Source organism: Culex pipiens, unplaced genomic scaffold, assembly GCF_016801865.2.
Source record: "Culex pipiens pallens isolate TS unplaced genomic scaffold, TS_CPP_V2 Cpp_Un0002, whole genome shotgun sequence".
Lineage (NCBI taxonomy): Eukaryota > Metazoa > Arthropoda > Insecta > Diptera > Culicidae > Culex > Culex pipiens.
The window spans coordinates 25,499-38,995 of record NW_026292819.1 but is presented as its reverse complement, the minus strand read 5'-3'; the positions used below and the strand labels follow the sequence as shown (position 1 = coordinate 38,995).

Sequence of the window (13,497 nt, the reverse complement as noted above, 5' to 3'; positions counted from 1 at the left end):
TTAAATTCTTAAATTCTTAAATTCTTAAATTCTTAAATTCTTAAATTCTTAAATTCTTAAATTCTTAAATTCTTAAATTCTTAAATTCTTAAATTCTTAAATTCTTAAATTCTTAAATTCTTAAATTCTTAAATTCTTAAATTCTTAAATTCTTAAATTCTTAAATTCTTAAATTCTTAAATTCTTAAATTCTTACATTTCTTAATTTTATTGTTTTTTGTTATTTTTAAATTCTTGAATTTAGAAATTTCTGAACTCCACATTTTTAATTCTTGAATTTTGAGTTTTTTGATTTTTTTTTAAATTAGAGTTTTTGAATGTTAAAATTTCGGGTTTTTCGTAAACATGTGTCTTCGAATTTCTATATTTCAGTTTTTTTTTAATACTTTTTAAATTTTCACTTGTAATTTCTGAAATTGTTCAAGTTTCTAAATTTTTATTCTTTGAGCTATTGAATTTATAAGTTCTCGACTTTAATAGTATTATTTTTTTCAATTGGGTCCTAAAATGAAGCTTAGATTGCTCATATTGTTGTTTACAGCGATAAAGCTTATTTTTCTGAGTATAATGACCCTTTGTACGACCACAAAGAGTTTAAAATTGATTTTTAAATCAATTTTGAAAAATTAACCTCGCGGTCCTTCTTGACAGAAAAGCTCCTACTTGACAGCTCGTTCCAAGGGGACCATAGTTGATCCATCGAAAAAAATGTTGTCTTGTAAATTTTTTTTTGCGCTAAAATGAAAAAAAAGTGATTAGAAATGGTTTTTAATCGTGTTTTTTACCGTTGTACATAAAAATTGACATATGGCTTTAGTACCCAATTGGGTCCTAAAATGAAGCTAAGATTGCTGATATTATTGTTTACAGCGATAAAGCTTATTTTTCTGAGTACAATGACCCTTTATACGACCACAAAAAGTTTAAAATGGATTTTTAAATCAATTTTGAAAAATTAACCTCGCGGTCCTTCTTGACAGAAAAGCTCCTACTTGACAGCTCGTTCCAAGGGGACCATAGTTGATCCATCGAAAAAATGTTGTCTTGTCAAAATTTGTTTTGCATTGAAATGAAAAAAAAGTGATCAGAAATGGTTTTTAATCGTATTTTTTACCGTTGTACATAAAAATTTACATAGGGCTTTAGTACCCAATTCTGCATAATTTTTATTTTGAATCTTCAAAATAAAGATTTTAAAAATTAGATTAGATTTCCAGCATATGTTTTTGCTATTTTATATATCTGAAATGTTTGTTTTTCCACATTTTGGAATTTTTATTTTTGAATCATTTGTATTGTCGAATATCAGATTATTATTGAATTTTTTAGAATAAAGACCACTTCTGTTTTTTACTCCGTTTCGACCAAAAAACTAAATCTGCCTCTCGATCTGCCCTTTTAATTTCAAGATTCTGCATTTTGCGATTCGCCGGGATTTCCTTTTTTTCTAACGAATGTAAAATTATTAAAACGTTTGTAACTTTCAGTCGCATTCAAAAAGTAAAATTCAAATTCTTTGATTTTTTCATCAAAGCATATTACAGACAAGCACCGCTCGAAGAATCGTCAAACGCCACTTTCCGTTTCTGTTCCTTTTCAGCTGCGTAACGCTTAAGAAAAATCTTTTCGTGACCGTTTCTTGGGCGGAGTTTTGCGTTTCTTCCGATCAACATATCAGCCTGTCAGATTAGAGGTAATTTCACTCTGAATTCAACAAAACCTGAGTGTTTAATCACTTAGATCTAAGTGAAATTCCCTCAAATCTGACAGATGCCGAGATTACTAATTTCTGAGTAGGTTCGGGTTTGACGAAAACCGTGCATGCATTCATGTGCTTTAAAATGAACTTAAAAATGTGTAATGCTGATTCTCAGTGGTCAAATTATTCTTTAGCGTGTAGGGTAGGCGTTACGCAAATGCGCCAGGGTGGCGGTAACGCACCCGAACCCCCTCTCGAGCCGGCACCGCGCCGAACTTTGACAGTTGACGCTCGTCGGTCGTCCGAAGAAAGCCGCATTTTCCGCACCCAACGATGACGGATGGATAGTTTTGGCTGGCTTTAGGAAATTTGAATTTTCTTTTCCTCCAAAACGTAGAAAATTCGCATTAAAAGTGGCTTTTAGTTGGTAAAATCGCGAGTTCCGGTACGAGTGCGAGTGGTGAATGTGAAATTGAATACGGAAGTGTCGAATAAAGCGAGTAATTCGCGATTTTCTAAAAGCTGATTAATTATTTTTTTTTGTCGGGAAAAATCGCGATAAAATCCCCGCAAATGAAAATGTGGCACGAGGCTCGAAAGCAGGAAAAAAAGATCCGCGGCATGCTGGTGGACTACCGGAAGCGGGCAGAGCGGCGGCAGGACTTTTACGAGCGAATAGTGAGTTTGAGTAAAACCCGGTCCGGGGCCAAAGGGAACCAGTTTTTATTATTTGCATTTTTTTCTTCTCTCTTGTTATTTTTGTTGTGATCTTGCCTCTTCTGTTGGCCGGCCCGAAAAGGGGGGTGTCTCGTCGCGGTTGGGAGTGGCAGGGTTGCCAAGAGTTTTAAAAGTATTTGTTTATGATTAGTTTTATATTTTTTTCAGATTTGGTTTTTGATTGTAGTTTGTAAACAGTAAACTAACCAACTTACTAAGTAAACTGGTAAGAAGTCTAACTAACAAGATATCGTTGCCAAATAAAATTAATATTACTTCTGTTATTACTACATATTGTTATTTTGTGGATTCATTTCCTAAGTGAAATAAAATCTGTCAACAAAAAAATTTAAAAATAGATAAAATTTAAAATCCTAATATAAATATTAGGATGGATTTTTTACGTTTTGATTAAAAAAATTACCAGAAGCAACTTCAAGTAGTTTGATCAAAATTTTCAACAAATGTTTTGAAGTTCGAAAAATAACCAAAGTATTTCCGATTTTAAACCCGGACAAAAATCCTGCTGAAGCATCGAGCTATCGGCCCATTAGTTTGCCTTAATCTACATATTAGTAAATTAGACTGGTACAAATTTTATTTAAAGTTTTTGTCTCCCCCCATTCAAAGTTGTGTGTGTGTGTGTGTCCAATCCAATATCCGCTAACCGGTAGCGAAATTATGGGAAAGTATAGTTTGTATCAGACTGTGTATATACCGAATGCTGATACAACTTATCTCAGTCCCGGGTATTAGGTGGTGACCATTTCAGAATGACAGCTCCTTGCGGTCCAATTCCGAGGTCGCTGGGCATTGTTCGGCCCCGCCTAAACATAGAAGCAAGCATCTGAAGGAAACTTGATCTATATTTAGACTTCCGATCCCCTCAGGCAAATCAGGGATCAGCGCGTATTTAATATGAGAAGATAACATGTTTCAACACTACGGATCAATTCACTGCTAGAGTGTAAACCTTGTGATGGCCGACTGCTTAGCGTCCCAGACCACCAACCCAAAGGTGTGACTCATATTAGTTTCTATATATATTCAAATTCCTGATTCCAAATTTCAAAGGTACCGACCGGGATTTGATCCCTGAACCTCCTGCTTGGGAGACAGAAACCGTAACCATTAAGCCACGGAGCCGGTTAGTCTCCCTCCATTCAAAGTTGGCCCGAAAAATCAAGGGGCAGGAAAAAATCAATGGAAATTTACGTGCAATCAGCTGAAATCAATTTAAAATGCATTCCTCCAAGTTTAGAATTATTTTTAGCATTTTTGGGTTGATTTAAAAATCTTTTGAATTTTTGAAAATATGCGATATTTATTATCGCAAAATGTTTTTTGTTCGCTAAAATTTTTGTTTTCGTCAAATCTTACATTCTTTGAAAACTAATACATAATTGCAAAACAACTGAACTAGTGTAAAAACGCAATGGTTTTATTTTGTTGGAAAATATTATCAATTGTTTATCTAAATTCATTGAGTCTTCTCAAATATTTTTTTTTTCCAAAAAAATCTGTTGAACTTTTTTGTGAGTATGGGTAAATTACTATAGATAAAGCTTAATTTTCGAATCTGGTACGGTTCGCTGAATGTCGTTTCGCCGAATGGACATTTCGCCGAATATAAAAAAAAGATTAAAGGTAAACAAAAATATAAAAACACCAAAATTACCAAAAGCTAAAACAAAGAACGATTCATGTTTGAAAGAATGCAAAACTCACAGAAGTATTCTCAAACTCATTTTTAGTACTTTTTTACTTTTTTTTATCCTTGTCTTTTTCTTTTTTCCTTTTTTTTTTTTAATTCGGCGAAATGTCCATTCGGAGAAATGTTCATACGGCGAAACGACCCATTCGGCGAAAATTCCCGTACCCTGATTTTCAGTTATCGGAAAACTTTAATATCGATTTAAATCCAATCGTTGTTCGTTCTGAATGAAATGGTGGGAAAACTTTTTTACGTTTTTTAAACATGAAAAAAAAAGATTGAAATAGCAAAAAAATAAAACCACGAACTTGTGATTTAAGTTATTGCAAATATGATTACACTAAATCCCCCATATGCGCTCTTTTTGGGGGGGCGCACACCGGGGGAGAGCGCAATTCGGGGGAGCGTTATTTCGGGGTTTGAGCGCAAACGGGGGGAGCGTTATTTCGGGGTTTGAGCGCAAATCGGGGGAGCGTTATTTCGGGGTTTTGGCGTAAAACGGGGTTTTCTTTTTTAATGTACTTTATTTACATAAAAATGGAACATTTGTATAAGGGGTCATCCACAGAACACGGATATGGGGCCATCCACAAATCTGGGCATCTATGAACTCCCGGAAGCCATGGCCTGAATATCTACCTGATCAACGGGGGTCAATATGGGTGTATTAACCATCGGTATAGCTTTAGGTAGCTTCAGTGAACCACGATGGATACCCTTCGCCATGTTGGATTGTTATGGGTCCTCCAGGAACTCCCGGGAGTTATGACCTGATGATCTACCTAATCAACGGGGGTCTATATGGGTGTATTAACCATCGGTATAGCTTCAGGTAACTTCACTGAACCACGATGGATACCCTTAGCCATGTTGGATTGTAATGGGTCTTCCAGGAACTCCCGAAAGTTATGACCTGATGATCTACCTGATCAACGGGGGTCTATATGGGTGTATTAACCATCGGTATAGCTTCAGGTAGCTTCACTGAACCACGACGGATACTCTGGGGTACGTTGGCTTGTAATGGGTCCTCCAGGAACTCCCGGGAGTTATGACCTGATGATCTACCTAATCAACGGAGGTCTATATGGGTATATCAACCATCAGTATAGCTGCAGGTAGCTTCAGTGAACCACGATGTATACCCTTCGCCATGTTGGATTGTAATGGATCCTCCAGGAGCTCCCGGAAGTTATGACCTGATGATCTACCTAATCAACGGGGGTCTATATGGGTGTATTAGTCATCGGTATAACTTCATGTAGCTTCAGTGGACCACGATTGATACTCTGCGCCATGTTGGATTGTTATAGGTCCTCCAGGAACTCCCGGGAGTTATGACCTGATGATCTACCTGATCAACGGGGGTCTATATGGGTGTATTAACCATCGGTATAGCTTCAGGTAGCTTCAGTGAACCACGATGGATACTCTGGGGTACGTTGGATTGTAATGGGTTCTCCAGAAACTCCCGGGAGTTATGACCTGATGATCTACCTAATCAACGGGAGTCTATATGGGTGTATTAACCATCGGTATAGCTTCAGGTAGCTTCAGTGAACCACGATGGATACCCTTTGCCATGTTGGATTGTTATGGGTCCTCCACGAGTGATACTCTGCGCCATGTTGGATTGTTACCCATTGAACCCAGCAACTCCCGGATTAGGTAGATCATCAGGTCATAACTCCCGGGAGTTCCTGGAGGACCCATTACAAGCCAACGTACCCCAGAGTATCCGTCGTGGTTCACTGAAGCTACCTGAAGCTATACCGATGGTATATACACTCATATAGACCCCCGTTGATCAGGTGAATCACCAGGTCATAACTCTCGGGAGCTCCTGGAGGACCCATTACAATCCAATATGGCGAAGGGTATCCATCGTGGTTCACTGAAGCTACATGAAGTTATACCGATGACTAATACACCCATATAAACCCCCGTTGATTAGGTAGATCATCAGGTCATAACTTCCAGGAGCTCCTGGGGGATCCATTACAATCCAACATGGCGTAGGGTATACATCGTGGTTCACTGAAGCTACCTGCAGCTATACTGATGGTTAATATACCCATATAGACCCCCGTTGATTAGGTAGATCTTCAGGTCATAACTCCCGGGAGTTCCTGGAGGACCCATAACAACCCAACATGGCGAAGGGTATCCATCGTGGTTCACTGAAGCTACTGGAAGCTATACCGATGGTTAATACACCCATATAGACCCCCGTTGATCAGGTAGATCATCAGGTCATAACTCCCGGGAGTTCCTGGAGGACCCATAACAATCGAACATGGCGCAGGGTATCAATCGTGGTCCACTGAAGCTACATGAAGTTATACCGATGACTAATACACCCATATAAACCCCCGTTGATTAGGTAGATCATCAGGTCATAACTTCCAGGAGCTCCTGGGGGATCCATTACAATCCAACATGGCGAAGGGTATACATCTTGGTTCACTGAAGCTACCTGCAGTTATACTGATGGTTAATATACCCATATAGACCCCCGTTGATTAGGTAGATCATCAGGTCATAACTCCCGGGAGTTCCTGGAATACCCATAACAACCCAACATGGCGAAGGGTATCCATCGTGGTTCACTGAAGCTACTGGAAGCTATACCGATGGTTAATACACCCATATAGACCCCCGTCGATCAGGTAGATCATCAGGTCATAACTTCCGGGAGTTCCTGGAGGACCCATAACAATCCAACATGGTGAAGGGTATCCATCTTGTTTCACTGAAGCTACCTGAAGCTATACCGATGGTTAATACACCCATATAGACCCCCGTTGATCAGGTTGATCATCAGGTCATAACTTCCGGGAGTTCCGGGAAGACCCATAACAATCCAACATAACCCAGAATATTAATCGTGGTTCACTGAAGCTACCGGAAGCTATACCGATGGTTATTTCACCCGTATAGACCCCCGTTGATCAAGTAGATATCTAGGGCATGACTTCCGGGAGTTCTTGGATACCCAGATTTGTGGATGGCCCCTTATCCGTGTTTTGTGGATGACCCCTTATACAAATGTTTCATTTATATGTAAATAAAGTACATTTAAAAAGAAAACCCCATTTTACGCCAAAACCCCGCAATAACGCTCCCCCCATTTGCGCCCAATAGAGCGTTATTTGGGGGGAGCGTTATTTCGGGGTTTGAGCGCAATTCGGGGGGCGCAAAACGGGGGAGGCGCAATCGGGGGGAGCGTATTTAGGGGATTTAGTGTAAACAATTTGTTTCTTCAGATATTTCGCATAAATAAGTGGTAAAACAAAGAATTTTATCAAAGTGAATTTTCCATTGAAAAATTAAAACAGTTAAAAACTGACAACTAGATAAATCAGTATTGATAAAAAATCAATATCAATATCAAAATTTAAAAACTTTGAAGGGAACCTGAAAAAAAACATTTTTTTAATCGAATTCCCAGATATTTTTCTAAATTCTTTGAAAGAATAATAAGAGTTATCATGTTAAGGGCTCTTTGATTTAAAATAAAATTTAAAATAAAATAAAATAATCAGTTATTTTAACTTTTTGACATTTCCAGTTGAAATGAAGTATCAAAAATTATAAGTTTGTCAATCTTAAAAATAAACATTGAAATTATAAGTATTGTTAAGCTTTCGGTTATTTTTCAATGACTATTTGTTTATGTGTCTACTCTGAACCAAAATAATGAGTGCTTCTATTTTTTTTAAAGTATTTTTAGGAGTTTGTTGTTAAGTTTCTGTTTTTTACGAAAATAGTCAATAGTTTGGTTTCTTTTAATTCATTTAGATTTGTTTTTGTAAAATTTTGTATGAAGAGTTTTTTTTGTTCGAGATCATTTTTTAGATAAGAAATACCTATTATTTGAGTTTCTAAAAAAGTAGGGAATTTCAAAATGGGATTTGAGTGGTCGCCCTGTAAAATTTAATTCTGTCGATTGGAGCGTTTTCAGGAAACCCAAATGTATCATATCTTGACCAAACTGAAGCGTTTACTGACATCAACTTCAAAAATGTCGAGTGGTGCAATTGCAGTACATCCGAGAACACCCGAAAATGCATAACAAAAATTAAAGCGGCCAGCCCTACTGCGTTGTGTTTATCGCAGAGAGGATTCTGAGAACGGATCACATTTCACAGAATCTGCAGGGGAGGAAGGATGCGCGGACATACCGTACCAAACGCTACTGGTTTGCATCGAAGCTTTTTTTTCTTTTGTTGAATAAAATCATTTCACAAATGACAAAGTGATGTCTACTGAAATGGCAATCCATAATTTGCTGTGTAGATTTTTTGCCTATTCTGAATTTCCTGAAAAGATGGCAATTTATGCCCCTAAATACAATCCTAAAATAGAAAAATAAATAAGTATTTTGTCGGAAATCAATTAACAAGTAACAAATTATTTTTGTTTTCCATGTACGTAATCTATTAATTGTTCTCATTAATACCTACAACTTTGCCGAAGACACCAAATCGATCAAAAAATCCTTGAAAAGATACTATTTTAAATTTTCACATACCATTTTTGTATGGACAGCTGTCAAGTTTGTATTGAAAATCATATGAACTTATGCAGCAAAATAAAATTTTTGGGGTTATGGACGGCTCCTTTAAAAGTTTCAGCTCGATTACAAAATACAAAACAAAATGAAAAAAATATTCATTGGAGAATTTTGAGATCGAAGCTGGTCTAGAATTATAGTATCGACGCCAACATTTCAAAAAGCATCATGAACAAACCGTGCGTTTTGAGAAAAACGCACTTGAATTTTGAGCATCATTTTTTAATTCGCATTTTAATATAAAAGCAAAAAAAGCAAAACGATGAAAAACGTTGCCTTTATTGATAATTGATCATCCATATTCAATAAAACATTATTTCTGTCATTATATTTAAGAAAAACAAACATAACTTCTTTTGAAATCACCAACGTCTATATCACCCTTTGTTATGTTTCGTTTTTCTTCGTAGAATGTACATGGCGCTTTTTGCAAGTGGAGGGGAAGTTTTGTTATGATTCGCTTTTCGTCCGCAAATGTACATGGCGTCTTTTTCATGATGCTTTTTTTTCGTCACGAGGTTCATGTAGTCTTTTATTTGACAGGTTGACAGGGCTATATAAACAGGCGCTGCTGATGCCAGAGATTTTGTTTAGGGTAGAGTAGTCATCAATGAGACACGGGGAACAATGATAAAATGGCTCTCACAAGTCGTAGTTTCAACCAATCAGGCTCATATTTGGGGGAAAGGTGTGTCTACTCGATACACGTCTGCCATAATAGTGGCTTTGGTTATGGACGCTCCCTTGAAAAGTTATTCATAAATGTTTGATTCTGGGGTGTAAAAGTAAATTATGGACAAAAAATACTTTTTCGCTCGTAAGCTGCCATTTACACCAAAACTAATATTTCTTCAAATTTCTTTCGACGTTCCGTAGGGATTGAGTTGGGCTACAATGTCCCTGCATTATGTGGTAATCACCACCACTACATTCCCAAGTTACATGCTAAACAGAACGACCGTTGGGTCTCTGTTTTGTATCGTCCTTCGCTACACGCACTTCAAGCGTGTAGACGATGCGCATGAGCATGTGGCTTGGAAATGCAGGATGTAACCGTAATAAAGTTTTATTACGGTTCGTCTAGCGTCGGCGTGGGATTAGGACTCCCGCCGACATTTAGGGTTAGAAGTCGGTTCTCGGGTAGCAGGTAGAGAACCGACTCTAGAAACGTAAGTTACAAGAAAATAAACGACAGTTGATAGTCAGAATCCAAAGAGTACACATCGTCTAAATATCACAGCCGTAAAGGACTGGCCATGCCGGCCGGGCCTAGCCTCCACATTGGTGGCAGCGGTAATCGTGAAAAGCGATTTTAAAAGTCGCAAAGAACAATCTAAAAAAAACTGAGGCAACGGCTGTTCAGGCAACGATCATTGTTGTTGAGTGAAGATGTGTTAAACAAATGAACAATTTAGAAAACATTTAAACAATTTGTGCATTCAAAAGATACAGTGTATGCTTTCTTCATCATTGTTCGGCGGAAATGAAAATCTGAATTGGGAATCGCGTTTCGTGAAAATAAAAATGTTGGTGATGTGGTGCATTAACCAAAATGATGGTTAGAGAAGATCGTTACGTGCAAAAACAAGCCGCAGTCCAGCAAGGAGATGTTCGTGTTGCTACAACCGTCGGCAATCGTACCAAGTGAATGATGTATAAAATCAAGAGGCAGCCTTGGACCAAGCACAATGTCAGAGGATCGTGCAGCAGGTCAACCATCTAGTTAAGTACCAGCAACTCTAATTAATCATCGCAGAAAGATCACAACATCGTCTGGCGTCAAATCATCGATCAAAAACTGGTCAGTACGGACAAATTCAGAATCAGTGCGTAATAGATACGTTAACAATTATAACTAGAACGTTTAGTTTCATATTATTTGTAACAGTTCTAATTATACTTTCAAAGTACATGCGTTTTTTTTTTTGTCAAAAAGTTGTTATCAAGAAAAAGATAGGATGATCAAATAAAGTGTAAAAAAAATGAGAAGGTATTAGCTACAAATTAAAAAAAAGTGCTTCGAAAAATTTAAACATTGGTTAATTTGACAACCGTAATAGCGTCAAGTAGAATGCAATCATTGTTTATTATCAAATCAATTATTGAATCCAAATTCTTAACAAACAAATAAATGGTTCGAAACGCCTAAGCGAAGAAAAATGCAGTTTAAAAAAGAAACAAAAATTGTGGCAAAATGAAAACCGCGTTATTTTTTGTAGCAAAAGAAATTCTATGCATTTTAGGTATTTTATGTTCACATCAATGTTTGAATAGTTCAGTATAAAACAAAAAAATAATGCATTTAGATGTTAAAAGTTATTGTTAGAAAAAGCAATTCTTGCATTGGTCTTCAATTAAATATGAAATTTAGAAGCAAGTAGCACAAGTAAATTCTTGTTACAAATGTAATCGTTCTGGTTGTACTTAAAAAGCAACTTTATGTTTTACTTTTTTTTTTGTTTTGTTTGTTCCCGAAATCAATTTTTCATTAATAATTAGGCATGGCATCAAATCATGGACGAGTAAATCTCGCCTGAAAATGCGTAAGACCAATGTCCTTATTTTGTTTAACTAATCGTCAATGTACGATAGTAGTATTCGACAGGCGGGTTGTGCGATCAGGTAAAATCCTGGCAAAAATGCAGACACACCTTATAATAAAAGGTCCCTGAGCTTTCGCACGATGGTGTCCTAGTCAAGAAAAAACTGACCTAAAATGTTAAATGATATTTTGTTGAGGCAAAACCTTCATAAACAAATGGCTCAGTATAGATAAGGAAAATGATTTCGGATCTCAATTATTTGAAGTTTTTTTAACCAAAATCATGGGGGAGAGGGGACTTCAGAGCCAAGTTATGTTCAAGGCTTGCTCTGAGTCTTTTCTTTCTTTCTTCTTCTTTTTGAAGACAATCAGAACAGATTCGTTTAACAACATTTGGTATCAAAGAAGAAAAAAAAGTAAAAGACTTTTTTTTTTGTTTATAGGGGTGAGTGATGTGGTAATCACCACCACTACATTCCCAAGTTACATGCTAAACAGAACGACCGTTGGGTCTCTGTTTTGTATCGTCCTTCGCTACACGCACTTCAAGCGTGTAGACGATGCGCATGAGCATGTGGCTTGGAAATGCAGGATGTAACCGTAATAAAGTTTTATTACGGTTCGTCTAGCGTCGGCGTGGGATTAGGACTCCCGCCGACATTTAGGGTTAGAAGTCGGTTCTCGGGTAGCAGGTAGAGAACCGACTCTAGAAACGTAAGTTACAAGAAAATAAACGACAGTTGATAGTCAGAATCCAAAGAGTACACATCGTCTAAATATCACAGCCGTAAAGGACTGGCCATGTCGGCCGGGCCTAGCCTCCACAATTAGGTTTGACCAAAATTAAGAATATACCCTGAATCCAGGGCTGTCTCATTGTTCCCCACACCTTTCAGCCCATGGGTAACAATGAGACACTTTGATTTTTCTTCATTAAACTTTTCAAAATCTATGGAAATCTTTCAAAACATGAATTAAAAGTGATTTTTGGCATATTTATAGAGTTTTAACTTCATTTAACCAAAAATACAAAGTTATTTGGTATAAATATATGGATTTTACAAAATTTCAATACTTTTTAGTATAACTTTAGTTAATTAAAGTTTTATGTTGGCAAAATTGCTCTAAAATGTTCAAGGCATGTTACCTGTAATGGAACAATACAAAAACATGATGTTTTACTAGAAAATGTTGATTTTCGTAGAGTGTCTCATTGTTCCCCAGCTGTCTCATTGTTCCTGCCAAGTGCTTCTACAATGAGACAGTTGAATAACTCTGGCTGTAGATGTCGGATCGATCTCATATTTTGGTCAATGATAGAACACACTAAAAGAAAGAAAATGCAACAACAACAACTATGTTACTTTATTTAAAATCATGATTAAACAGACTTTACTGAAGTAACTTTTGCTCATTTTTGTTGGAGAGGTAGCTTATTAGGTGTACTTTCAGGATATGCATTAACCCAGAAAGTGTCAAAATGTACATGATGCCTTTTGAAATGTTGCCGTCGAGTTGGGTTTTAGAGGGCAGCATTGCATGGATAAACATTTTTTAAACTTATCTTGTGAAAACACTTTTTTTTTTGCTCGATCAAATTTCACTTGAAATCTTCTTCAATTCATCGACAACTTTTTCATTCTTTGACGTTGACCAGAACCATAATCATCGAATAAACTTTCTTATGAATCTGAAAATATACTAGTTAGATATGGATTGGTTTTTTTTCATACATAATACTGAGCAATTCTCTACGAAATCGGCCGATTTCGACCATTTTTATTTTTTGTATTTTTTGATTTGGCTCAAACTTTGCGGAGGCCTTCCCTATGACCAAAGAAGCTATTTTGTGACATTGGTTCACCCATACAAGTCTCCATACAATTTTGGCTGCTGTCCATACAAAAATGGTACGTAAATATTCAAACAGCTTATGGGTGAATTTCTAATCAATTTGGTGTCTTCGGCAAAGTTGTAGGTATTGTTGAGGACTATTGAGAAAAAAAACAGGTACACGGAAAACAAAATTTGCACATTTTTTAATCAACTTTTTTCACAAAAACTCAATTTCCCAAAATACGTATTATTTGATTTTCGAGATTTTTTACATTTTTTAGGGGACAAAAACCCGCAACTTTTGAGCCATAGAAAAACATGGTCAAAAAATCTGCCGCTGAGAAAATTTGCTATAAAATTGTTTACGAGACATTGAAGATTGGACCTCGGGTTGCTGAGATACAGCCGCTTTA

General features: G+C 36.8%; 1 protein-coding gene across 2 annotated transcripts in view; it reads left to right on the top strand.

The window, feature by feature from the left end:
- The first annotated feature begins 2,007 nt into the window (after positions 1 to 2,007).
- LOC120426114 (CLK4-associating serine/arginine rich protein-like) overlaps positions 2,008 to 13,497 on the top strand; it is a 34,209-nt gene continuing 22,719 nt past the window's right edge. For both annotated transcript variants that reach the window (XR_008212680.1, XM_052711345.1), the window contains exon 1: positions 2,008 to 2,377. Coding sequence is in view for 1 of the 2 variants with exons in the window: in XM_052711345.1 (XP_052567305.1) it covers positions 2,273 to 2,377 (105 nt within the window). In the remaining variant the exon portion in view is untranslated. The remainder of the gene's footprint in view (positions 2,378 to 13,497) is intronic.